The sequence below is a fragment of the Geotrypetes seraphini genome, chromosome 5 (assembly GCF_902459505.1).
Source record: "Geotrypetes seraphini chromosome 5, aGeoSer1.1, whole genome shotgun sequence".
In the NCBI taxonomy this organism is placed as follows: domain Eukaryota; kingdom Metazoa; phylum Chordata; class Amphibia; order Gymnophiona; family Dermophiidae; genus Geotrypetes; species Geotrypetes seraphini.
The window spans coordinates 63,718,403-63,744,929 of NC_047088.1; the positions used below are offsets into that span (position 1 = coordinate 63,718,403).

Consider the following 26,527-nt stretch of genomic DNA (forward strand, 5'->3'; position numbering starts at 1 on the left):
CAAATGAACTGATAGCTTGATGCATCTGTATCTTTGGAGCCTTACTAGATCTACATATCATGGCCAGAGAGGCCAATCTGGGGCTTCTAGGATCACAAGTCCTGGGTGAGTTGCGATTATGCGAATGGTCCCAGAAATCCTCAAAAATCAAATTTTTGGAACCTCCTGATTTTTCCCATAGGGAATAATGAGCTGTACTCACTGTGTTGTGCTGATGCCTGTCTTGTCAGCTTTTCTGCAGCCTGACTGATGGGAGAAGATTTTCTGTCTCAGATCCTTTCCAGAATGGATCCAAAACTGGAGATCATTGGACTGCCAGTAAGACCAAACCCGACTGAGACCTGAAGCTTCCCAGATCCTCGTACCACAATGGGGAAAGAGAAAATGCAGACAGCTCCCTGAAGCTCAAATGGACTTACACAGGGGCCTGACAGCCAGCGCTCAAGTCTCTGATAAATCAGAAGATAAGCTAGCTCCCAGAGAAACGGACCCTAAGCTTCCAAAATGCACCAAGCAGGCTGGCTCAATAGGTACACCCATGCAAAATCTGCATCCTCTCCCAGGCAGAACTTTCCCAAATTGGGAGCCTCTAAGCACCAAAGCTTCCTGAAACAGATAAAAAAAAAAAAGACCCGAAAATAATAAAAATCGAACAGAGCAGACCAGAACACACCTTCTCAGTTCGCTTGCAGAAGGAAAAATTGAAGAGGGCACTATACTAGGGAAGGAGGAGCTGAAAGATGTGATTAATATTCTTCTGCAACAGTTCGCAATCAGAGGATTTTCAGCTATAGTACAGACTTCTATGTTTATATAACAGAGATAATGATTCATAATAGCGACGTTCAGTGCAGTTGTCAATCAACTGTTAGGTGCTATATATAGAATCACGCCTAGCAGTGCTTAAGTGGACTTGTGCGTCACTAGGCATCCTAAAGGTAGGCGCTGCTCCATTAGGCCAGGTTTTCATTGGCAAAATTTACTGGCACCTATATTGGATACCTAATGATGCCTAACTCAACCACACCTACTTTTTCAGATAGCTGTCCTTAGGTGTGAGAGGGCGCCTCCACTTAGGTATCACTATGAGTTTGGTGACAAACTCTTAAATTGTTTCGTATGTGAATGACCTTTGATCTGGCAGTTTGTTCGGGTTTATATAAAATTGTTTAACTAGTGCTTTTTTTTTTTTTTTTTTTTTTTTTGATTGGCTGAAAACCAGCGCAGTCAATTACCATGCTGATTAAGCCAATTAAAAAAAAAAATTCTGCATGGATCCTGAACTTAGGCATCCTTGATTAGGGCACCTATTGGCGCCTAACATAGGCATCCTATATAGAATCAGGCCCTTAGTGGTTTCTAGTTGTCCATATGCATATTTTAACTTTTTTCCTGTATGCTCCTATGCAATCCACATTTCTGTGTATCTGAAGGATGGACTAACTAAGTAAAGCTTATACATGAACAAGTAGTGTAATAAGCACATACAAAGTACATACCATAGCAAGTAGGGATTCGGGCAGGTTGGTGTGTGTTCAGAGTGGAGTTTGGGGCAATGGGGTGAAATCACAAAGTACCAGCAAAGGTTACAAAGGATCATATATTGAGTAAATGGTGCCCAAATTCAGCTGCAGAAAAAAAACGTGTGCCAAACTGAATTCAGAGGTGCAAGTAATACTTTTAAATCAGTTTAAGTTTCTATGGCTGTTCCAGTGGTATGGTGGCAGCGAGGTGCAGGAGATGAGGGGGATGGACCATCAGTATGCATGGATTGGAAGGAGGAAGAGGTAATGTCATTTCAGCCCACATGGGCTGAAAGAATAGGGTTGCCATATTTTTCTCCAGGAATCCCCCGGACACATGACTCTCGCCCAGTTCTGCCTCCAGCCTCGCCCCCACAAAGCCTCCTCTCTTCTTTTGGATGAGCTCCAGCCGCGTCTGGAGGGCCTGGAGCATGTGCGGATATGTGTGACATCATCAGCGCATGCTCAGAGGCCCTCTAGATGCGGCCAGAGCTTGTTGGGGCTTTCCAAAACCCGGACAAATACCAGGTTTTGGAAAGTCCATCCGGGAGCCCGGACAGTCCTCTAAAAAGAGGACATGTCCGGGTTTTTACGGACATCTGGCAACCCTATGAAAGCACATCCATGGTCAGTGTGAGCCAGAGGCAGTAGTGATGACTGTGTGGGCTAAACTGGCTTGTAGGAAATGGAGCAAATGGCAGTGATTCAGCAGATTCAGAGGGAGTACATGAGAAAGTGCTGGTTTGGTCCTAGTAAGGGAGGAAGGAGAGTGCTGGAATTAGACCTGGAAATGGAGGGTTATGTAGGAGAACTGCCTGCACAACAGAGCTGCACTGGTAGTATGGAATCAATCTGAGTGGTTGATTTGGCTGTTTTTCCAGCACACAAAGCCTTTCCATAATCCACACACACCAACAGAAAGGAATCTGAATCAATTGTACAGTAAGCAGTGAACAGCATGACATACCTTGTACAATACTAGCAAAAGAATGCAGGAGAAACTTCCAAATATGTTTGCTTTGCAGTTACATGAATATCAGACAGGAAAGTAGCCATCCATGGTAAATATTTCTGCCTGCATAATTATTTCTAATGACATCCGTTGCTATAGCTACTCTCTTCAGTTGGTGATAGGATCACTCCACAAGATGCAAATGAAAATTGCAATGGATCTAACTATTGTCATTCATTGCCAAACATGACATTGTCACACTGAAATTAATAGAACCCTCCTCCCCCCAAAAAAATGACACTTCCTGAAAATCAGCTTTGCATTTAGTTTATTAACCTTCTTTATGACCACATTCACAATCTCATAAAATAAAACAAATAAGAAGGCAAAGAGGAAAAAAGGATTACTGTATATTTTGCTATTTAAGATGCACCTGACCATAAGACGCACCTACCTAAACAGGAGGAAAAACCAAGAAAAAAAAAATACAGGTCATAAAGGATAGAGAGCCACTTCCTGCAATTGAGTGATCTTAATTTAAGCCCGATTCAAGTCATCAGCTCTTATAAATATGATTGACACCAACCAAAAAGCTTGTATTATTTAATTGAACAGACCCTTGTTATAAATCTAGCAGGACCACAAAATATGCCCTCTATAGCTATAGGAAAGATCTGACTCATAGGTGCCTTTCTACTCAGGTCTTTTTTGAAAGTGGGCCCCAAATGAAAATGCTTGAGAGCTGGTGTTGTAGTTAACCTGGTCCTTTTATTTCCTTAATATAAGTACAAGATGGGATATTCTGTATAAAATGCAGAAAAATTGGAGTTCTGCAAATACTTTTAAAACCAACTCCAGTGCATGGGCAGGCAGATTGAATGAGAAATAAGGAAAAATAAAATAAGAAGGAAGTGAGAAGAAAGAATCCAAGGAAGAAGAAGCCCAGAGCGAATAGTGAAGGGCTGGCACAAGGTGGGGAGGCTCCGGGGGACCAGGGCAGGACCGTAGAGAAAGGGGCTAGTTAGGGATAGGTGTGGGGGGGGGGGGAGGGGGGGGCGGGGAGGAGCAGCGGGAGCTTTAAATAAGTGGCCTCTGTACCTGCTTCACTTCGGCTACGGCCTTTGGTCCTGGAGAACAGAACGGGCAGAGCTGGTCCCGGAGAGCAGAGCAGGCAGAGCCGGGTGGCAGAAAAAGGAAGAACAAACAGTCTGCAGGTCCAGTAGAAGTGTGTGTCGGGTCCACGTTGCAGTTGGCGTCATCCTCAGAACACGTTCCGGGGTGAGGTGTCCTCAACATGTGTCGTGGCGAGGCTGAGAAAAGCGGGCGTTTTAAAATTACATCCGGCAGCGATAGTGGCTCGTGACGTTTGTACTCTGCTGGAGAGCGGAGCACCTTTGCATCTGACGTCATCTCGCTAGCAGCGCGCAGCAGCACTGGGGCTGGAGAGCAGGCAGAGAGAGCGGATCGATGAACAACCAACAGCGCTAGACTTAATGGATTAAAAAAAGTACGGGGGTGGTGGCGGTGGTATTCGCTCCATAAGACGCACTCTTATTTCCACCCTCTTTTTGGAGGGGAAAAGGTGCGTCTTATGGAGCGAAAAATACGGTAATATAAAAAAGGCAGGAAAGATAACCTAACATAGTATCCTATAGCTCTCTGCTCCGCACCAAAGTTGCAAACAGAAGAAAACCCAATATTTCCACAGTGTCGAGAAACCAAAAAAAAAAAAGAAATTGTGGAAAAGATGTTCGTGATGCAGGCTTTTATTTAATCTCTTGAAAATATAGGAACAATCCACATACGCATAAGGTGAAGGGGACCCAACACGGTCTGTGTTTCGACGAACACGGCTTCCTCAGGGGTCCTAATGTTTGCTATTAAATCAAAGGAACAAATATGGATGTTGAGAAATCAACATAAACCCAGGCCGTTTTATCGGAGCACAGACTTTGCAGCTCAATCCACCCACCTGGGTTTATGTTGATTTCTCAACATCCACATTTGTTCCTGTGATTTAATAGCAAACATTAGGACCCCTGAGGAAGACGTGTTCATCGAAACACGGACTGTGCTGGGTCCCCTTCACCTTATGCGTATGTGGGTTGTTCCTAAATTTTCAATACAGATTAAATAAAAGCTTGCATCACGAACATCTGTTCCACAGATTCTTTTGTTTTGGTTCCACACCAAAGCTGTGACACAAGGTCATCCTCCCATTGACTTCTAGTTATAGGGTGTTTGTATCCTATGAAGAATCCCTGTAGGGCTTAATTTGTAGACAAAAATGAAGTGGAGTTAAGGGAAGGAACAACAGAAGACTGGCTGAATAAGGGAGTAGGATGACCCTTCTCTGATTTTCTCTAGACTCATCCCTCTAACTTCTACAAGCTGCCGGAAAGGGAGGGATTGTAGCCGAACCACTGCTGCATTGAGGTCTGGTAAAAAGCGATGGAACTGTATTCCAAGTTGATCTCCATAAATTAAGCCCTGGATTCCTGCTACTTTTTCACCTTTTGAAACCCTAGTATCACAGATTGTGAAAACAAAGGTCTTTGTCACTAGTCACATCTATAACGCAGGCAGTCATCCACTGGGTTTGGGGATTCACTTGTCTGCTTGCAGGGGAGATTACATTTTTAGACTCTGTCTACACCCACCCTCTTCTTGAGTCAACTAGATGTTAATGAAGACAGTTCTAAATTATGAGAACTTTCATTAAGCCAAGTCCACACTGAATCTGAGCAGTATTTGCTTCCTCCATCCCCTTCTGAACGGTTAATTATCCTTGTAAAGGAATATTATTGTCAGGGAACTGCTTTTTATAGTTAATGGGTGGCATGGGAGATTGATTTGACTATTTTCTATCCCTGAACCCATCCCTATGTTTTCTCTACTTCTTTGTCCTTCTTGGCTGAGAGCAGATTTTGTATCTTACTTATTTCTTCCCTTTTTAATTTTCCTTTCATATAACAATTGTAAACTGCTTTGAAATGTGTACATGTATTTGATATATCAGATCTGCCTAACTACACTGAACATCTGTTACCATGTACAGTGCCATTTTCTGGAGAATAGGGTATTTTTGTACTTTTCTTCTTCATTTTTGTCATGTTGGCATTTGATGAAATTTTGTTCATATATTCTATAAATTTTATGTGTGCATTAGAGAATGTTTTAGATCCAGAAATAGGCACTTCCAAAACTGCCCAGAGATGTTGACTTGATGAATTGCGGATCTAAAAAGAAATCGGTTTTGTGCTAGTCTTGAAAAGTCCTCCAGCATCATCCTCAAGGTTGTTTTCAACGTGTCCAGCCATCTTTGCCTGGTTCCTTTGATCTTCCCAAACATGATGTCCTTTTCCAGTGATCTCTCTCTTCTGATGGTGTGACCAAAATAAGATAGTCGTAACTTCATTATTTGGGCTTCGAGTGACATGGCCGGTTTGATCTCTCCCAGAATCGATTTGTTAGTTCTTCTGGTGGTCCACGGCACACCTAAAATTCTTCTCCAGCACCAAAGTTCAAAAGAGTCAGTCTTCTTCTGTCTTGTTTCCGTGGTGTCCAGCTTTTGCATCTGTAACTGACCACTGAGAAAATGAAAGCATGGACAAGTCTGTTCCCGGGGATGGAGATATGCATGTGTGTTGTAAAGTATTCGCATATCCACCCAGACTTCAGTGGAAAAGTTAAATTTGCCATTTTAGTGGAAGCTTCCAGGGAAGTTATTTTATAAAGGTACATATATCATCTTTATTAAACAGGTACAATATATGTACCTCTGTGAATTCACAGCCTGCATAACTCTTTATGAAACTACCATAACCTATTTGGAATTTTCAGTTGATTTGGTGCTAGTGGATCACCGATGAGGACTATACATGAAATACAGAAAAGTCTAACTGACTGGATGAAGTTATTCTGTGCTTATCACATAACAACCAGTGCAGAAGAGAAAGAGTTATTTTCAGAGAAAAGGAACAAAGAGAGTACCTCTGAACGTTTCCTTTCCCTCCATAATAACATAATAGATGATGGCAGATAAACTTATAGCATATGTTGTAGTATAACATATACTGTATATTCTTGATCTTGATCTGTCCTTGTCACTTTCAGGATACATATCATAGAAGTCTGTCTGGCACTGGACATACTCCAGGGTATGCACTTTGTTTGGTCCAGGAGGGACTAACAATAAGGATCTAACCATCCAAAGTGATGAACCAGAAGTATTGTGACTGTGAGGAGGAGAGAAGTTAATGAATACTGAAGAGATGCTGCTTTTGTGTTTCTCGGAGCAGCTGAGGCAAGAGAATCTGGGCACAGGAATCTGAATGCAGTGGGGGAGGGGGAGGTCGATGAGTGGCCATTTGTTTCTTTTAGTGAATGGAAAGTTGCACAGTCAGGGGTCAAGAGAGGAGGCAGACATTTTACAAACAGATGTGAGGCACTGTATATCACTGCTCCTGTCAAAGTAATTCTCAGCCATTCATTCTGCCAGCATGGATGTTTATGCCCCATGCACACACCTGCCCATTATCCGACAGCTTTTCAACAAGTTTCTAATCTCTCCCTCTTTGCAAAACATGATTCTGTTTGGTCAAGAGAAATCTGTTGTTAAGCTTTATCTGGTGTATCATGTCTTGCAATATGCATTTAGCTGACTCCTTTGGGAACCCTACACAAAACATTCCCTTGCATTGGCTAGAAAGCATAAAAACATGTTTCTATTCTTATTAGAGCCTTAGATTACACTGGCCAACACTCATTTTGGTGCCTTAAATGTTAGACCTATTTCTGGGTATATTTGACCTGCTGATTCAAAAAAAAATGGCACCAGTTTTCTCCTATCAGCTCTAGTTTTTGAGATGCAGAACATGTGCCATATACCACTCTTCACTCTGCTTGCCCATTAAAAAATCAGGCTATTTTAATGTAGTGTTTAAATTAATATATTTTAAGCATGAAGGAAACATTAAAAATTAAAAGAAAAGTTTACAGAATGAAAATCTACTCATTTCATACCTAAAGCACAAGTTTATGATACAAACTTTCCAATCATTCGACACACAAGAAGCTCTAAGAAGCTCCTTTTGTAAAACTTCTGAGAGTGGGATCTGTCAGGACAATCCCGCATAAAATCCCAACAATAGTATGCCATAATGTGTGCATCCCATCTTCCTTGGTATCTGACTTCCATTGTTTTTATGTCTTGGTGAAATCTTTCACCTTGCTCTTCACTTAAGTCACCAAGGTTCTCTGGAAAGCGATCTAAGTGACTGTGCAGATAATGGATTTTCACTCATGTTACAGCCAAGCCTGTTGAAATGAAAGAGCATATCCTCTACTAATTGTGTGTAGTTGTCTGCCGCCTTGTTGCCAAGAAAGTTTTTCACAAGAACAAATGAAGACAAGGCACATGATTTGATTTCATTCAATGAGGCTATAAAATGTGGGATTACTGCACAGGTCCTGGACCTGTTGGGCCGCCGCGTGAGCGGACTGCTGGGCATGATGGACCTCAGGTCTGACCCAGCAGAGGCATTGCTTATGTTCTTATGCTTATGTTCTTATGTTCTTATGGGTCATTTATAAGTCATCTGATCTGTGGATCATTGAAAATTCTTGCCTTCAGTTTTTCCATGGTAAGTCTAGGTAACATGTGCTAAGGGCTTCATATTCAAAACTTAAACATATCTAAAAACCTGCCCAAGTTGGCACTTGGATGACCTAAAAGACAGGTCTTCCAAGTGCTGATAAACAAACCAACTTTTTGGACGTGCTGTGGAACTTTTTATGCCTCTGAATGTCGCTATGTGCCCAGAGCTGAAAGAGGAGTATCTGGAGGAATGGTTAGGGCAGTATGTGGGTGGAATGGGGGCCGACCTAGACTTTGTCATCCTGCAGGGATAATCAAATGTTTTACAAGACATCCTGGATGAAACTCAAACGTTGTGAGTTAGACGATGTAAAAACAGGTATAAGTGCCAAAAAAGTATCCAAAGTGACCTGATAACCACTGCAGAGACAAACTCCCTCCTCAGAGCCCCACAAAGATCAGAATAAAAATGCACATACCTATCTCCAGAACATCAGCACGTAAGAAAGCCTAGGTGTCTTAAATAGCTTGGGGGGGGGGGAGGGGGGCTAGTGAACCATAGAGAGGAGGACCCAGGCCCATAAGCCACTCTAACCACTACATTTATGGTGGAACATGGGTACCCACCAAAATCGTACTATACTGCCATATAGGTGGCACCTGCCGCCATAAGGGCTATTGGGGTTCTAGACAGGTGAGTATAGTGGGTTTTGGGGGGCTCACCATAACCTATAAGGACATTCTGGTGTGATATTTATCTGGCACCCTTTTTGTGAAGTTCAAAGCAATGCCCTGTAAGGTGCCCCACTGCTCTGTTGCCATGTCTGGGTGGCCAGTCCATTACAAGATTGACCCCTCCCAGGTCCAAATGGCCTTCTTCTGGGCGTTTGGGACTTGGATGAAATTTTGGCCAAGATAGATGCCCTGGCGGTCTGGACGAATAATAGCCTGGAAGTTCAGAGAGATGATTAAAAAAAAAAAAAAAATTATTCTAGATGTATTTTTTGAAAATGGGCAATTTCCCACTGCCGACTTGGGTGTCTAGCGCCATACGCCCAAATCAGACTTAGATGTATGTTTTGATTATGCCCCTCCACGTATTCAATGCATGAACTGTCCTTGTTCAAAGCCTTTATAAACTGTTTCATCAGGCCTAGCTGTATATGTATTTGTGGCAGTATGATTCGTGCTACCGAAGGTTCATTGATAAGGATTGTCATTTGAGGTTGACTGACTGCTGTGCCTGCAAACGGTGTTTCTGATCTTAAGAATAGAATGTCCCAACTTCAGCCCTTACTCCTGAGAGATTTTGCAAGTTAATGGAAAGTACCTTGCCTTTAAAAAAAAAAATCAGCTTTTCATACATTTTAGGATGCTTCACACATAGTAACCCAGACTAATTTGAAGTAAGAAACATTCCCCCGCTCTGAGTCCTTGGAAAAATCATTCTTCTGGGAACAGAGCTGATAGCTGAAGTGGGACACTGGCACGCAGCAGTATCATTTTTTTTTTTAATGAAGAGCACGGGGAAGCAAATAGAAATGGGGAGATCGTGCAGGGGAGACAAATGATGGTACATTGCACAGAGGAGAGCCTGATGCTTCTCAGTTCAGGAGTTTTGTGATTTAGGATTCATTTTCATTCTCATTAAGCACTTGTCATTCTCACTCGTGCTATCTCCAAGGCATTCCCTCTTCCAGATAATGATCTCTAGGTAGAGCATCCAATTATCTCATTATAAATCTCTGTTTTTAAAGATATTTTCCTATGTCCTGCTTCAGCAAGGAGACAGTTGTCTGGCTGCATGGAAAGGAATTACACTGAATTTCATACATAGAGAATGACATGGGGACAAACTTGTCCCTGTTCCCATGGGATCTCAATATCCCCATCCTCTGCACAAGCCTCGAACACTTATGATTTTAAATCGTTCAAGACTTGTGCAGATGAGGACAGAGCTTGCAGGAATAGGGCAGGGACAGAGCTTGCGGGGATGGGACAGGGATAGAGAGAGCCTGCAGAGACGGGAACAATTTGTCCCCTATGTCATTCTCTAAGCAGGTCTTGAATAACAAGGTGGGTGTAAACGGTATAGGGCATCATGAACCCTTACTCCTTCGCCCTCTCACTTGCATTTCCACTTTTTTCCCTTCTTTCCGTCTTCCTGACCTTTCTGCCCTACAAAATTGTTTCTCATTTATCCCCTCTCATTTCTTCCTATCTCCCCACAAGTTTCTTCTTCATTGCCCACTCCTCCTGATTCACCTTAAATTTATCTCCAGTACCCAGGAGCACCCTGAGCCAGAACTGGACCCTGTGCAACACATCCCTTAGTGCCCACAAAGAAGAGACAATTGATGGGGAGAAATTTTTGTGCCCATCTCCCTTGCACCATGTTCACTGCTATTCCCCATTCTTAACGTGACCATTTATATTTTGTCTCAAAACGGGACAGAACCCTCCCCCGGATCCTCCCCTGACCCCGTTAAATATAGTGCAAAATATAGACAGCAGATATAAATTCTCAAAACTGACACATTTTGATCACTAAATTGAAAATAAAATCATTTTTCCTAGCTTTGTTGTCTGGTTATTTCATGAGTCTCTGGTTGCACTTCCTTTTGACTGTGCATCCTTTCTTTCTTTTTATCTTTCTCCATGCCCCCCTTTCTGTCTTTGTCTTTCTTTCTCTTTCCCTGCCCCCCTTTCTTTCTATCTCTCTCCCTGCCCGCCCTCCAAAGCTGCCACCGCCACAGTTGCAACAACAGATCATGTGCATGTAGCCATGACTAAACAAGCCTTCCCCCTGATGTCAATTCTGACATCGGAGAGGAAGTTCCAGGCCAGCCAGAGAGGAACTTCCTCTCTGACGTCAAAATTGACATCGGGAGAAGGCTTGTGCAGTCACGGATGCACGCACCTGATCTGTTGTTACGTCGGAGAAATCCCGGGCTCCGTGGTCGCCTGTCCTGTTGTCCCCACGCACAGCTTCGGGACGCTCCTTTCTGAAAACAGGACATTTCAGCATCCCGAAGCTGTGCTGGGGACAATGGGACAGGTGATCTAAAAACAGGACGGTCCTGTTCAAAACGGGACATGTGGTCACATTACCCATTCTCCTTAGATTTCTTTCTACTCTTGATGTGTTCACAAGCTCCTTTCCATTTCCTTCTCCCAGGGGAAGTGTCGCCAAATGGGTTAATTTTCTGCAATTCATGAGCCGAGTCTCACTTCTAACAGAGGGCATGATGGGTATGATTTCAGGTCCTAAAATTTACTACTAGTGTTTGCCTTAAAACTTGCATTGTGCCAAAGAAAGATTCTTTCTGGATTTCATAGGATCTAATGGGGATTTTCAAAAAAAATATAGACATCCAAAAGACAGCATAAACTGGCACTTGGATGGCTTACTAGTCAAAACATGCAAGTGCGTATTTTCGAAACTGACTTTCTAAAAGGCGAAAGATTTATTCGATCTGAAGAGAAACTAGAGATTATAGGGAGGGGCGGGAAGTTTATTATTATATGTTTTATATGATAATGGAATATATGGGAGGGATGGGAAAGGGGAAGGGATAAGAATTTATTAAATATATCAATGATTGTTTGTAAGTGACGTATTTATTGTTAATATGAATGAATATATTTAACACTTAATGTATTTTTGAAAATGAATAAAGAATTAATAAAAAAAAAACAAACACCTGACTTTCTAGATGTCTTTCTGGTCATTTTATCCCCAGTGTGTGTAAATCGTAGGCGGCTTGTTAGAGGCATGTTTTGGGCAAGATTAGGGTGGGTTTAGCACTTGGATGTTTTACAGTAATAACCAAACATTTTACAAAACATCCAAGGCACAATTTGGACATTTTAGACTAAACCTGTTTTTAAAATGAATAAGGACCAAAAAGGTATCCAAACTGACCAGATGACCACTGACCCCCCCTTTCATCCCCTATATATCTGCATGAAACAGTACATATCTGTCTCTGACAGCTGCAGATACAGTGATACCTTGGAATCCGAACTTAATCCGTTCCAGAACCCAGTTTGAGTTCCAAAACGTTCACGTTCCAAGACAGTTTTTCCCATTGAAAATAATGGAAACTGGATTAATCAGTTCCTGAGTCCCACAAACTCAAATTTTAACAGTAAATACACTGGATTTTAGGGGGCAGAAACACACACATACAATGTGCAGTGCGTTCGGATTCCAAAGCAGAGTTTGGATTCTGGGGCAAAAACAAATAAAAGCTCGGATTCAAAAATGTTTGAGTTCTGGGGCGTTCGGATTCCAAGGTACCACTGTACGTTGGCCAGTCCTAGTAAAGTTGCAAGCAGGTCTCTGGAGTTACCTGGTGGGCAGAGCAGTGGACTGCAGAGAAGGGGATCCAGGCCCATATGCCACACTAACTATTACACTTGTGGTGGAAAGTGGGAGTCCATCAAACCCAACAAAAACCCACTGTACTGCCATATAGGTGACACCTGCAGTCATAAAGGCTATTGGGGTGGTAGGCAGATAGGTATAGTAGGTTTTGGAGGGCTCACCATCTAATGTGTGGGGATTATGGTGAGATGTGAAGTTGGCATCCTTAATGTGATGTTCAGAGTAGTGCCCCCTAAATTCTCAGTGCTACAGAACTGAATCATTCCATTGACATACAAAGTGATTAGCATAAAGCAACAACCCCCCCCCCTTTGCAGAAGCAGCAGCCAGATGATACTACCGGAGAATTACTGTCCCTTTCATGCATATATGTGTGTGGATACACTCCAAACCATAAGAGTTTGAATACCAACTATTTCAAGATTTAAGTAGAAAAGTCACCTACAGGATATCCACAGTGAATATGCATGAGATTTGCATACACTGCCTCTATTGTTTCTGAATCTCTTTCATGCATATTCATTGTGGATATCTTGAAAACCTGACTGGCAAGGGGGCACCTGCTGCCATGACTTGGGAAACACTGATTTAGATGACTTTTCTACTATGATCTTGAAACAGGTGGTGTTCAAACTCATATATATCGGTAATCACGGTGGTTTTGATTCTCTGGTTTGTATTATCTGACTGCCGCTTCTGCATATAATTTTTTTTTTTTTTTGGGGGGGGGGTGCTTTATGCTAATCACTCTGTATGTCGATGGAATGATTCAGTTCTATGGCACTGAGAATTTAAATCAGTCTTTTTTCCAGATCCAACCAAGATTCAATGAAGAAAAAATACCCTGAATTTTGCTAAGTTCCAGAGAAAATAATCCCCATTCAGAATGACGTGACTACCATGGGATAATAATGCTCTCAGTTTTTGGCACAAGACATCATAATTGAAAGGAAATATACAGCAGCAGCCAGCAGTCTCCATTCAATTGGCAGCATCTCAGTAGGGCAATTGTTTGATGGAGTAGATGAAGATTCAATAATGCAGCACCGTCTAATTATGAAAACAAAGCAGAGTAGCTAATGGGTTTATCATTTTGTGACTTATTAATGGAGATCCTTCATTTCTTTTAAGCATATTTGATTAGAAGGAAGGATGTTGGGAACTAGTTTGTGGTGGGCATTTCTGCAACAGTGACTTTAGAAGGTAGCAAGCAAGGCAGCTCTCCTTGACCCTCTGTGCTTTCCTCCTTTGGGGAGCTCCTTCACAGAAATGCCTACATCTACGTTCAGTTTGGTGATTAGTAGAGAAGGACACGGGGATCAATTTTTCCCTGTCACAGCGGGAATTCATTTTCCCCGTCCTGGCAAGTTCCTGCAAGCTCCATCCTCATCTGCACAAGCCTTAAGCACTTTAAAATTATGTGTCGGAGGCTTGTGCGGTTAAGGCAGAGCTTAGATCATTATTCGGGTGGCCACGTCGTGTTGAGTAGTACAGTTCTGAGGGATTGTGCCCTGAGGAAACCCATATAGGGTGAAACATGTTAGCAGCACTCTGTCCCTCTTGGCTGAACCACCCAAGATAAGTTTAAAACTTTATTACCTATTTATTGAACAAACACAAAAAATTATAGCATTGCACAAAAAAACTTCAAAAAAACTAAAGAGACCCGATGACGATAGGGGGCATAAAGCCAGTTGCTATGAAATACTATTGAGCACCTGGTGGCACCTCCGAGGGCCTGAAGATTCTTGTTATTGAATAGTACTGGTATAGAAGATATTGTGGGGAGGTTTATAGTGAATTCCACCCCTTAGGTTGTTACAGCACGTAGTCTTCTATTAATATTTTTCATTCATAAGCCTAAATACTGTTCCTCAGAGTGACACACCAATTCACCAGTTTCCTGCTGAATTTTTTTGCTGTGGTCCTCTTTTATCTGTTGAGTGGTCATCTGCATCACTTTACTCATCTTTATAGCGACTCTCTTTCCATTATTGCAAAACAACATTATACTATTGAAATACTGTATTTATGTAGCTACTATGTTGTATTACTGTTGGAGTGGAGGTGTAGCCTAATTCCTACTGTGGCTCCTTACAACCCTGTTCAAGTCATTTAGGCACGGGTACAAAAAAGCTTAGATTACAAGTATAGAATCCCATTAAAAGGACAGAGAAAATACCTAAAGCAACTGTAATATGTAAGCCAATTTGGTTGTGCACAGAAAGGCAGTATGTCAAGAATCAAGCCACCAATTATGAATAAAGTATTAATTTGCGAAAATTACAAAAGAGAAAGACTGCTGTTCAGGACAAACTCTGTTTTCACAATTGGTTTCCTAGGGTCATTAATTGATATTTCTTATGTGTCATAGCGAAAACATACCCGGTGGGCTTCCTTTTGAATTAAGCCAGGGAAAACATGATGCCATTAATTCAGCTATAAACCCAAGGCTTAAATAACATACATTCACTGGTAAGATTGGTAGATAAGTGACCAATACTAATTCTGCCTTTTCTTTTTTTTGTATGCTTGCTCTGTTTAGACTGGCAAGTTGCCACTCTTGTGTTAATCCTGGCTGGAGCGACCATCACTCTCGTAGCATTCCTTGTCTCGCTGTTCTCATTCTGCCGGGGCGCACACAGACAGTACTACCGAATCATTGCCATTCTCCTGTTTGCTGCAGGTATGACTTCATCAAAGAACCATTTTACTTACAGGGTTGTATATGCATTTGTGTAGAATCTTTAGATCTTTACAGAGAACTGTAGAGCAAAATGTAAGGTTATGCATCTCGGTAGCAGAAATGCATGCAAACCTTACACCTTAAATGGAGAAACACTAGCTAGGACTTCAGAAGAAAGAGACTTGGGAGTGATCATCAGTGCAGACATGAAGGCCGCCAAACAAGTAGAGAAGGCCTCATCCAAAGCAAGGCAACTTATGGGATGTATCAATAGAAGCTTCGTTAGACGCAAACCTTAAGTCATAATGCCACTGTACAGAACCATGGTGAGACCTCATCTGGAATACTGTGTGCAATTCTGGAGGCCACATTACCGTAAAGACTTAGAGTTGAGTCGGTTCAGCGGATGGCCACTAGGATGATCTCGGGGCTCAAGGGTCTCTCATACGAGGAAAGACTGAACAAATTGCAGCTCTACACTCTAGAGGAACGCAGGGAGAGGGGGGATATGATTGAGACATTTAAATACATCACGAGACGTGTCGAGGTGGAAGAAGACATCTTCTTTCTCAAAGGACCCTCGGCACAAGGGGACATCCGCTCAAACTCAGAGGAGGGAAATTTGATAGTGACGTAAGGAAGTATTTCTTCACAGAAAGGGTTGTAGATCACTGGAACAAGCTTCCAGAGCAGGTGATCAAGGCCACCAGCGTGCTTGACTTTAAGAATAAATGGGACGTCCTAGTGGGATCCCTACGAGGGTCGAGTTAAGGAACTAGGTCATTAGTACTCAGACGTAATGGGGTGGGTCAGTAGAGTGGGCAGACTTGATGGGCTATAGCCCTTTTCTGCCGTCATCTTTCTATGTTTCTATGTTTCTAAAATGCAAGATTATACCAAATGACAAATGTGTGTAACATGAATGAAGCACCAACAAGGACAGAATGTTCTATAGGCCCCTATTCCAGAAAGATTACATTGTCGCTAATGGCAATAATAGCACCTTGTTACTTCTTTATTGTAAACTAATCCATGAATTCCATATACAGTATAGTGCCCAAATCTGGGCATTGATCAAAGATACATGGGCAAACTAATTGGAATAAACTGATGTTAACAACCAGTTGTTGCAGTTAATTGGATGACATTTCCTGTGTTACAAACAAATTTGCACTCCTATTGTAAAATCCCACAGACAATCCACAGCCAACAGGGTAGCAGTCTAGCTAAACATCCAGCACAGTTCAAAGCATGGTTTAAAACAATTTCTTTCTTTTTTTTTTGTAAATCATTTTTATTAGAAAGGGTACAACAGGGTAACAGGAACAATAGAGGCACCAAAAGCTCAAATACAAGTAATCAGTAGAAACACAAGAAGAAAAAATACACTCTCCACGGATAACTACCGTGATGGGACAGTTACATCAGAGCATCAAAGCAACAAAGGAAACAAACCAAAACCCCCAACACCCCCCCAAAAAAACCCCCCACCAATTTCTTATAGTATTGTTTTTCCCATTTCAGACGTGAACGTGGAAACATAGTTTAAAACATAACTGCATTCTAATGCAGCAAGGCAGAGTTAATAGGGCCGCAGTGTTCCCTCTAAGCCAGTGGTCTCAAACTCAAACCCTTTGCAGGGCCACATTTTGGATTTGTCGGTACTTGGAAGGCCGCAGAAAAAAATAGTTAATGTCTTATTAAAGAAATGACAATTTTGCATGAGGTAAAACTCTATCTATATATATAAAATCGGAGGTATGTATGTGTGTATGTGCTGCGATCATGCAAAAACGGCTTGACCGATTTGAACGAAACTTGGTATGCAGATCCCTCACTACCTGGGATGATATGTTCTGGGGGTATCGCGGCCCACCTGCACATGTGGGCGGAGCTACAAACATAAAATCATATTTCACCCATTCATGTCAATGGAAAAAATGTTAAAAGCTGCCATTCTCACAGTAATTCAAAAACGGCTTGACTGATTTGAACGAAACTTGGTATGCAGATCCCTCACTACCTGGGGTGATATGTTCTGGGGGTCTCGCGGCCCACCTGCACACGTGGGCGGAGCTACAAACAGAAAATCAGATTTCACCCATTCATGTCAATGGAACAAATGTAAAAAGCTGCCATTCTCACAGTAATTCAAAACCGGCTTGACCGATTTGAACGAAACTTGGTATGCAGATCCCTCACTACCTGGGATGATATGTTCTGGGGGTCTCGCGGCCTACCTGCACACATGGGTGGAGCTACAAACAGAAAATCAGATTTCACCCATTCATGTCAATGGAAAATATGTAAACAGCTGCCATTCTCACTGTAATTCAAAAACAGCATGACCGATTTGAACGAAACTTGGTATGCAGATCCCTCACTACCTGGGTTGATATGTTCTGGGGGTCTCGCGGCCCACAACTCTATGTTGCTTGCTCAAGGGTGGGTTCACCCAAGAATTTATATGTTCTTGCTCCAGGAGGTGAAACTAAAATTGTTGTTTATAATCACGTTTTGCGTTAGTTGTATTGTATTCATTTTGTCAAATATTTCACATTATAATTTGAATATTGTACTTTTTATTAAGCTGTAAAAAAATAATTTCATTCACCACTATAAAGTATCTTTATTTGAATCCATTTACAGTGTTATTGCTATAATTAAATACCCGTGCAACGCCGGGGCATCAGCTAGTAGTTTATAAATCTTTCCTTTTGGCTAAGTCTTAATAATAATATTGTAATTTATAGCTAAAGAGACGTATGATCAAGAAACTGTTTTATTTTACTTTTGTGATTATGATAAACAAACCGAGGGCCTCAAAATAGTACCTGGCGGGCCGCATGTAGTCTCCGGGCCGCAAGTTTGAGACCACTGCTCTAAGCTGAGTGAGCATCCACCAACTGCATTGCTGCCAGTAGGGATAGCTTCAATATTGTGTTTTCAGTTGCTACAGGGAGGCAAGTTCCTTGGAGTCCTGCAAGACTTGCCTGTCCTTCACTATTGAAAATGTGATAGTGAGACAGGCCCCCCCCCCACTCAGTGGCATAGTAATGGGGGCCGGCCAACCCCGGGCGCTGTCTTGGTGGGGGCACCGGCACCCATCGGCCTCTCCACCCCCCTGCTCCTTACCGACCCTCCCCGCCATGCACAAACTGTCCCTCCTTCCTCCGCCCGACGCCGTGCAAGCAGGAGGACTCTGCTCTCTCATAGAGCCCCTGCCGTTCCAGCCACCGGGGATCACCGACGCAACCCGACTTTTGAGTCGGATTTTTTCTTCAGCCCTTGAGGGCCACCGAAAGCCTCCCCCCCCCCAGCGACTTCCTAGGCAGAGGAAGTAGGAAGTTTCTGCCATCCAGTCCCTCCTTCCTCCGCCCGACGCCGTACAAACAGGAGGACTCTGCTCTCTATTAGAGCCCCTGCCTCTCCAACCACCTCTCCAGCGAACTCTAAACACAACCCATACATCCACTCCTACAATCAACTCAAATAACTACTAAACCGCAGTCTTCACAAATATAAAAAAAAAAAATAAAAAATGGCACTGCGTACACCCAACCTCATTCTTGCCCTCATACTAATTGCCACATTTATAGCAAAATGGAAAACCACAGGCTACCAAATACAAACCATCCCTATCCTAACAACAACACACAGACCTGTTCAACATACCAGAAAACTGCATACCACTAGAACGCTAACTCCATGCCCAATATCCAGCCAAGCCAGCATCCCCACCATCTGGGGAAAAAGACCACCACCAAAGCCTAACTCAAACACACAAAAATACCAAACCTCACCAAGAATTATCATCAATACAACCACTACCCCCACCACAAAATACACTACAATTGCTTGCGCATATATGAACATCAGATCCGTCAGCCCAAAGGCAGAATTAATCAAAGATTGGCTGACCAAAGACAATCTAGGCTGTCTCTTCCTAACCGAAACATGGCTCACCTCTGAGTCAGATCCAAGCATCACAGAATTCTGCCCCAAAGGATATAAACTTGAATTAGTATGTCGAGAAAACAGAAGAGGAGGAGGTCTAGCAATCATAACAAAAAACAATCTCAACATCGACGTACTAACCAAGCACTCCACCCCTTATCTAGATCTGCTAGCCTGCCAAATATCTGACAAATCACTCAATGGAAACCTGAACTGTCTTATTTGCTACATTACACCAGGTAAATGGAACACCTCAAAACAAGAACTTGAAGAATTCATCTTCCAGAACTCACTCTCCTCCACACATAACTTGATCCTCGGAGACTTAAATCTCCACTTAGAAGATCAATCATCCAAACAAACAACAGATATACTCTCATACCTCAACACTTTATCCTATCAAATTCTCAACCCAGAACCCACACACGAAAAAGGTCATCAACTCGATATAGCAGCTTATTCATCTCCAAATCAAAACGCACAAAACATCTACATCTCAAACGGATCCTGGCACCCCACTCTATGGTCAGATCACTTCAAATATTCATTCACCATCAATTGGGCTCAAAATAACAACAAACCCATCCCAAAGAAATCACTCATCAAGATCAGACCGAAAATCGAACCTCACACATTCTGGAACACAGTCGACCCCGAAATCGACCCCAACAACCCCAAAGAATTCATAAACAGTTGGCGGACCCTCAGTGAATCTACACTAAACGAACTAGCTCCAATAAAAAACAAAAACAAAATAGACAGACCATCTAATAAATGGTTCGACGACGAACTTCTACAACTAAAAAGAAAATGTAGACAATTAGAAAGGACATGGAAAAAACAAAAACACAATCACATCAAAGACGAATGGAAAATCCTAATCAAACAATACAATACCAAACTGAAGGAAAAACGAAAAAACTACTACTCCAAACTCATCAGCACCGAAAAACCAGACACAAGAATACTTTTTGACATCGTAAGAAATCTCACTGATACCAAACCATTTCTCGCCACCCAAGGAAACCAAACTCCCACAGCCACCCAATTAGCGGATCATTTCAAACACAAAATCATCACAACCAGATCCACATTCAACAACTCAAGAATCAACATAGAAGAAATACGAATCAATCCCAAAACAGATGAAGCAATCCCAGCAGACAGGATATGGACAAACTTCCCAAAGATACAATGGCCAGACTTGGATAGGCTTTACAAAAAATACAGCAAATCCTCATGTGACTTGAACAACTGTCCCTCATACTTACTAGCAACAGCTTCCATCAAATTTAAAGCTAGCCTCACACTATGGATTCAAACAACATTAAGCGAAGGTCATTTCCCACCGGAATTAGGAGAAATCATAATTACACCTATCCTAAAAGATCCCAAAGGTCCTATAGATAATCCTGCAAACTATAGACCAATCGCTTCAATCCCACTATACATTAAAATAACAGAAGGCCTTGTCGCACAACACCTCTCCAACTACCTTGAAGACCATCACATACTACATCCAACACAATCCGGATTCAGATCCAACCATAGCACAGAAACTCTACTGGTATCACTATTAGACATTGTCCGACAACACCTCAGCAAAGGAAACAAGCTGCTTCTCATTCAACTCGATCTTTCTGCGGCATTCGACTTAGTTGACCATCACACGCTACTCCAGACATTAGACGCAATAGGAATCTCAGGTAATGTTCACAAATGGTTCCAAAGCTTCCTCAAAACACGAACATACAAAGTCAAATCAAAAGAGCACATATCCGACCCATGGTCAAACCCATGTGGAGTACCACAAGGATCACCATTATCACCCATATTATTTAACCTCTTCATAGCATCCCTAGGCATAACCCTAGACGCCCTAAACACAGTATCATTCAGCTACGCGGATGACATAACCATCCTCCTCCCCTTTAATATTCAAAACCCATTATCCACAAACCACCTGAAAATAATAATGGAAACGGTAGAAAAATGGATGTCAAGTCATAAACTAAAACTGAACTCGGAAAAAACTAAATTCCTACTACTAGAGAAGGAAAAAAAACCATCTCTCACAGAACTAGAATTAAATACAATCAAGTACCCAATGCAAAGTACACTCAAGATCCTGGGAATACAACTAGACAGAAATTGCACAATGCAGTCTCAAATCCACAAAATCATCCAAAGAGCTTTCTTCACAATACGTAACCTAAGAAAAATAAGAAAATTCTTCAACAAAGATCAATACAAGATATTAGTACAATCCCTAGTACTAAGTATTGTAGATTACTGTAACAGCCTATACCTGTCATGCCCAAACTACATGATAAAACAATTACAGACAGTTCAGAACACAGCCCTCAGAATCATATACTCACTCGGCAAATATGACCACATCACCAAAGCATACCTAGACTCACACTGGCTACCAATAAAAGCAAGATCCCAGTTCAAATTCTACTGTCTACTATACAAAGTAACACATGGAACAGCCCCCAGTTACCTAAACAACAGACTACACCGTAACCTCTCACACAGACTAAGGAGAACTCAGAGCCTATTCATTCACCCCCCTCTCAAAGGAACACGACGAAAGAAACTATACGACAGCCTTTTAGCGACACAGGCAGCAAAGATCGATACTACCATCACCAATCTACTGACCAAATCAATAGACATTAAAGTATTCCGAAAAGAAATCAAAACTCATCTCTTCAAAAAACACTTCCCATCATCATAACCTCACAAAAGTACTAGAAAATGCTCTCATGACCACCTCCATCACCTCCACCAGCAACACCCGGACAGTATTATCTCTATTCGTCTAAACAACCTATCACTATCTACTACCTGCTATCAATTTCTCCTGGAAAAGTCCAGACTAATAATTGTAACTGGATACCTTCTTGATTATATGTACTGCAATGCTACTGGAAATGTCCAGTCTTCTAACTTGTAATCCGCTTAGAACCGCAAGGCACAAGCGGAATAGAAATCACTAATGTAATGTAATGTAATGTATCGGTGTCTGCTCTCTTTGATGCCAATTCCGGGTCCCGCACCTAGGAAGTGACATCAAAGGGAGAGCGGAAATGACGCGAGCAACAAGTTTGTTATGCTGCTCACTTTAGGAAAATTAAAGTGGTGTGGGGGAAGGGAAGGGAGGGGCACGTGTGTGGCGGGGGGTGGTCAGGAAGGAGCAGGGGGGCAGAGAAGAGGGCAGGGGGAGGGGCGGTACCACTGCAAACACTAGAAGGACCGCACATGGAGGACTCCTGCTCAGCGTAGAGGGAACAGTGGTAGGGATGCCTCTGTATATGCATTTAATACTTTTTGGAAAACATATAGCTGGTATATTTCCCTTGCTGTGTACATTTTTCTCGTCAAGCATATGCAGTGTGTTATAGACACACTTATTTTCAAGTTTCATATGTATGACCATTTGAAATATCACCCCATTAGTAGTCCTTCTGAGCAGTTTACATTGTTATTAATCTGAAATGTAGAAGATGAAAAGAATATTGAATCTGATAGGACAGACAACATAAAAGAAAGTTCTTGCTTCTTATACACACAAAACAAACAAACAAGAAGCTTAGAGGTGCATTTTTGATATGAGTTTAAATGTTTTGCAGAATACACACAAAAATCCAGTACTAAACATGCCCGTTTTCAAAACTGAAGAATGTCTATCTTGTTTTGGGGTTGTTTTTTCTTTTTTTTTTTTTTCAAAAATGGCCATTTTTCAGATGTGCATTTCTTTTTGCACCGTTTTCAGAAAAGACATTCCTAAGAAAAACATGCAAAACATGCCATTGTTAAGTGGGAGGGACCAGCATTTTTAGAAGAATGGCCACACTGACATTCCAGTCAGCCCTTAGGGGGCACTGCCATGAACTGCACATAAAAAGGCCCAAGTATACCTCTCACCATAACCCTGGGGAGCCCTCCAAATCCCACCCCAAACCATACTAATAGCCCTTATGCCTTCAGGTGTCACCTACATGAAGGTATAGTAGGATTTAGGTGGGTTGTGGAAGCCTCATATATTCTACCATAAGTCTGAGGTTGGACGTTTTGTGTAAGACGTCCACAATCCCAGCAGAGAAAATGTTCATTTTCAAAGCAGCCAAATGTCTATCTTTTCCTTTTGAAAATGAGCTAGGTATAAGTTTTGGCCCTTAGGACATCTACCTTTTGTACCCATTTTCAAAAATAAAAATGTCCACGTGAAAAATGTACAAAAGCAAATTTTGTAGATGTACCCACCAACCACCTTGTCTGATCGCGGCAGAAGGAATCCCCATCAGCTGAGCCAGTTTTGGGGATTTCTGCTGGCTCAGCTGATGGAGATTTCCCCTGCCAGGATCAGCGCAGCCCTACACCCCTCCCCCGACATCCTCTGACATCCCTGATGTCCTGCTGACACCGCCCACATCCTCCTGACATCCCTTCAGGTGGCCTGTAATAAGTTCCACGGAGTGAGTACAGCATTACAGCTCAATCCAGCTCTACTCTGGACATACCAGCATGGACAGAAAAAAAATCTTCATTAGTAATATAAGTTCAGCAGCAGTCAGTGAGATATATGCAACTCAAATCAACAATCAGCAGAAACTCTAAAGACTGATAAAAATGGAAACGCTTTTCTGGATAGGAAGACAGCTTTACGATCCCCCGACGGTGATCATCGTTTTGAGGCTCAAACACACCGCTGCTTCAAGGTACCGGATCAGTTGATGCTGTAAATGCTCGCCACCTGAGACGCCAACTGGTATGTCCAGAGTAGAGCTGGATTGAGCTGTAATGCCTGGAACTTATTACAGACCATCTGAGGATTTTTTTCCCCCTTCATTATTAATAATTGTTTGATGCATACATTTATTTAAAAATACTGGAGTGTTTTTTGAATTTTGGTGGTTATATTTCCTCCAGTCCGAAGGTGTCCCCTTTTTAGATCCCCTGTTCCGTTGTCCTCACACACAGCTTCGGGACGCCAAAATGTCCCATTTTTAGGGACAGTGTCCCAAAGCTGTCCGTGGGGGACAATGGAACAGGCGATCTCTTCCCCTCCCTCCAGCACCAAAGCCAAAGCCTGCCCCCCCCCTGCTGCTGCCTACAGCCGCTTCTAACCCCCCCCCGTCTGCCGCCACTGCCAACCGCCGCAATTAAAGCAAAGTAAGGTCCTGGCACCGGTCCAAAACCTTCTTCCTGACGTCAATTCTGACGTTGGAGAGGAAGTTCTGGGCCAGCCAATCCTGACAATTAATAGATGTCCTGTTTTGATGAAAGAAATAAATGGTCATGTTATCCAGTCCTTCAGTTTTTGTTTGAGATAAATTTGCAAATTTATCTAATGCATATTCAGTGTGGATATTTTGAAAACTTAGCTGCTAGGTGTGTCCAAAGGATTGGGTCGAGAATAGAGGTCTGCATGGGAACGGGAATTGCGGGAATCTCCCCCTAACCCACGGGACTCCCACGGGGACCCCCCTCTGGCCCATGGGACTCCCATGGGGACCCCCCTCTGGCCCACAAGACTCCCACGGGGACCCCCATCTGGCCCATGGGACTCCCATAGGGACCCCCCTCTAGCCAAAGGACTCCCACGGGGATAGAAGGCTTTGGAAGCAGAGTTCATCCATATAATATAATGGACACGTCAGCCTTAGTAAAAGAGGGGGTTTATAAGTTAATTACCTGAACCGAAAACAAAAAAAGGGTTCCACCAAAAAGATTCCACAAGGAAAACAGCAGCGCAAACACAAAAGAAACTGTGGAATTGATGATCCTGTCAGAAGTAATTGCTGCTTTTTATGGGGACGGGCGGGGATGGAGGTAATTCCTTGCAGGGACGGGTGGGGACGGAAAGGATCCTGACGGGGACAGGTGGGGACGGAGAGGATCCTGGCGGGGATGGATAGGATTTCTGTTCCCGTGCAACTTTCTAGTCGAGAACCACTGAACTATGATTGTCTTTTATTTGATGTTTTCTAATGCATTGCAAATATCTACATAATTACTTTCTCTTTCTCTTTCCTTGTCCAGTGGTTTTGCAAGTCTGTGCCCTGATTCTTTATCCAATAAAGTTCATCGACAGCTACATGCTGAAGACTTATCATGAGTTCAACTGGGGCTACGGTCTGGGCTGGGGGGCCGCCATCTTTATGTTGGGAGGAGCCATTCTCTTCTGCCTGCGCACAGATCTCTATGAGGACCCTTACTACTAGCCTGAACATGCCAACAGTTCCTGTCACTACTTTTTAACTGAACAGAACAGGAGGCCATTCGGTTCCTGGAGGGACGGGGGAGGGGGATTTCTGGGCACCTGCTACAAGGAAATGAGGATACTTCATACTTAAAGAAGTGTAAGGAAGCTCAACAAAGGAGATGAATACAAAGATCTGGAATATGATACTCCCTAAAGATAGGGATTATGCTCATTGACATTTATTTTCTTTCTTTCACAGCGTGATGTTTGCTAACCTGGTTGTAAATTTCAAAACATTAAGTTAAAGAAGATAGTCTGATTTTATTTTTAATAATTGTTTTATAATTTGCAATGGTGAGATTGTCGTAGAAGTTGTCCAGGGTGGGCAAGGAGGGCCGTGAATTGATTTATATTTGAAATATGGATGCTCCATTTCAAATTGAAAAAGTGTATCATATCTTCTGAGAATGCTCTATGCAGGGTGTATATATATTATTATGAGATTTACAAAAAAAAAACCCCCAAAACTCAACCCAACTAAACAAAAGGAATAAAGAGATTCTTTTTGAAATCGAGTGAGCTTTTATATATATATATATTATATATATATTATATATATATTATATATATATATATATATATAGGATATATATATATATATATATATATATCCTATATAATAAAACGCTAGCCACGCATGCGCATTCAAATGCATGCTTCTGTTTTCCCTGATCTGTGAGATGTAGGTCCGTGGCATTGCAGGAGTGCGCATGCGCGCCTAGGGTTCTTTTCAGTTCATCTTCATCATTGTCTTCGCCCCTCCCCCCCTATCCCCGTTGAGCCTCCCATCCGATTTTCCCTTCTCGTGGTTTGGCCAGCTCCCTTAGTCCCTTGCCGCCGCCGCCGCCACCCCCTTCCTTTCCCGCGGTCGACAAACCTCTTGGCTCCAGCAGCGGCCGCAGCACTGTAAACACGCTGCTTCGCGGCCTCTACTGCCTTGATTTGCTCTTCCGTGTCCCTGATGACATCATCAGAGACGCGGCAGAGCAAATCGGGGCAGTAGAGGCCGTGAAGCAGCGTGTTTATAGTGCTGCGGCCGCTGCTGGAGCCAAGAGGTTTGTCGACCGCGGGAAGGGAAGGGGGTGGCGGCGGCAAGGGACTAGGGGAGCTGGCCAGACCGCGGGGATGGCGCGCATCTTCAAAAAA

The 26,527-nt window shown here is 42.6% G+C and overlaps 1 protein-coding gene across 1 annotated transcript in view; it reads left to right on the forward strand.

Moving 5' to 3' along the window:
* LOC117360886 (transmembrane protein 47-like) overlaps positions 1-25,922 on the forward strand; it is a 34,106-nt gene extending 8,184 nt beyond the window's left edge. The window contains exons 2-3 of the mRNA XM_033945452.1: positions 15,010-15,150; positions 25,159-25,922. Of these exons, the coding sequence (XP_033801343.1) occupies positions 15,010-15,150; positions 25,159-25,340 (323 nt within the window). The 3' untranslated portion in view covers positions 25,341-25,922. The remainder of the gene's footprint in view (positions 1-15,009; positions 15,151-25,158) is intronic.
* Positions 25,923-26,527: the final 605 nt, after the last annotated feature.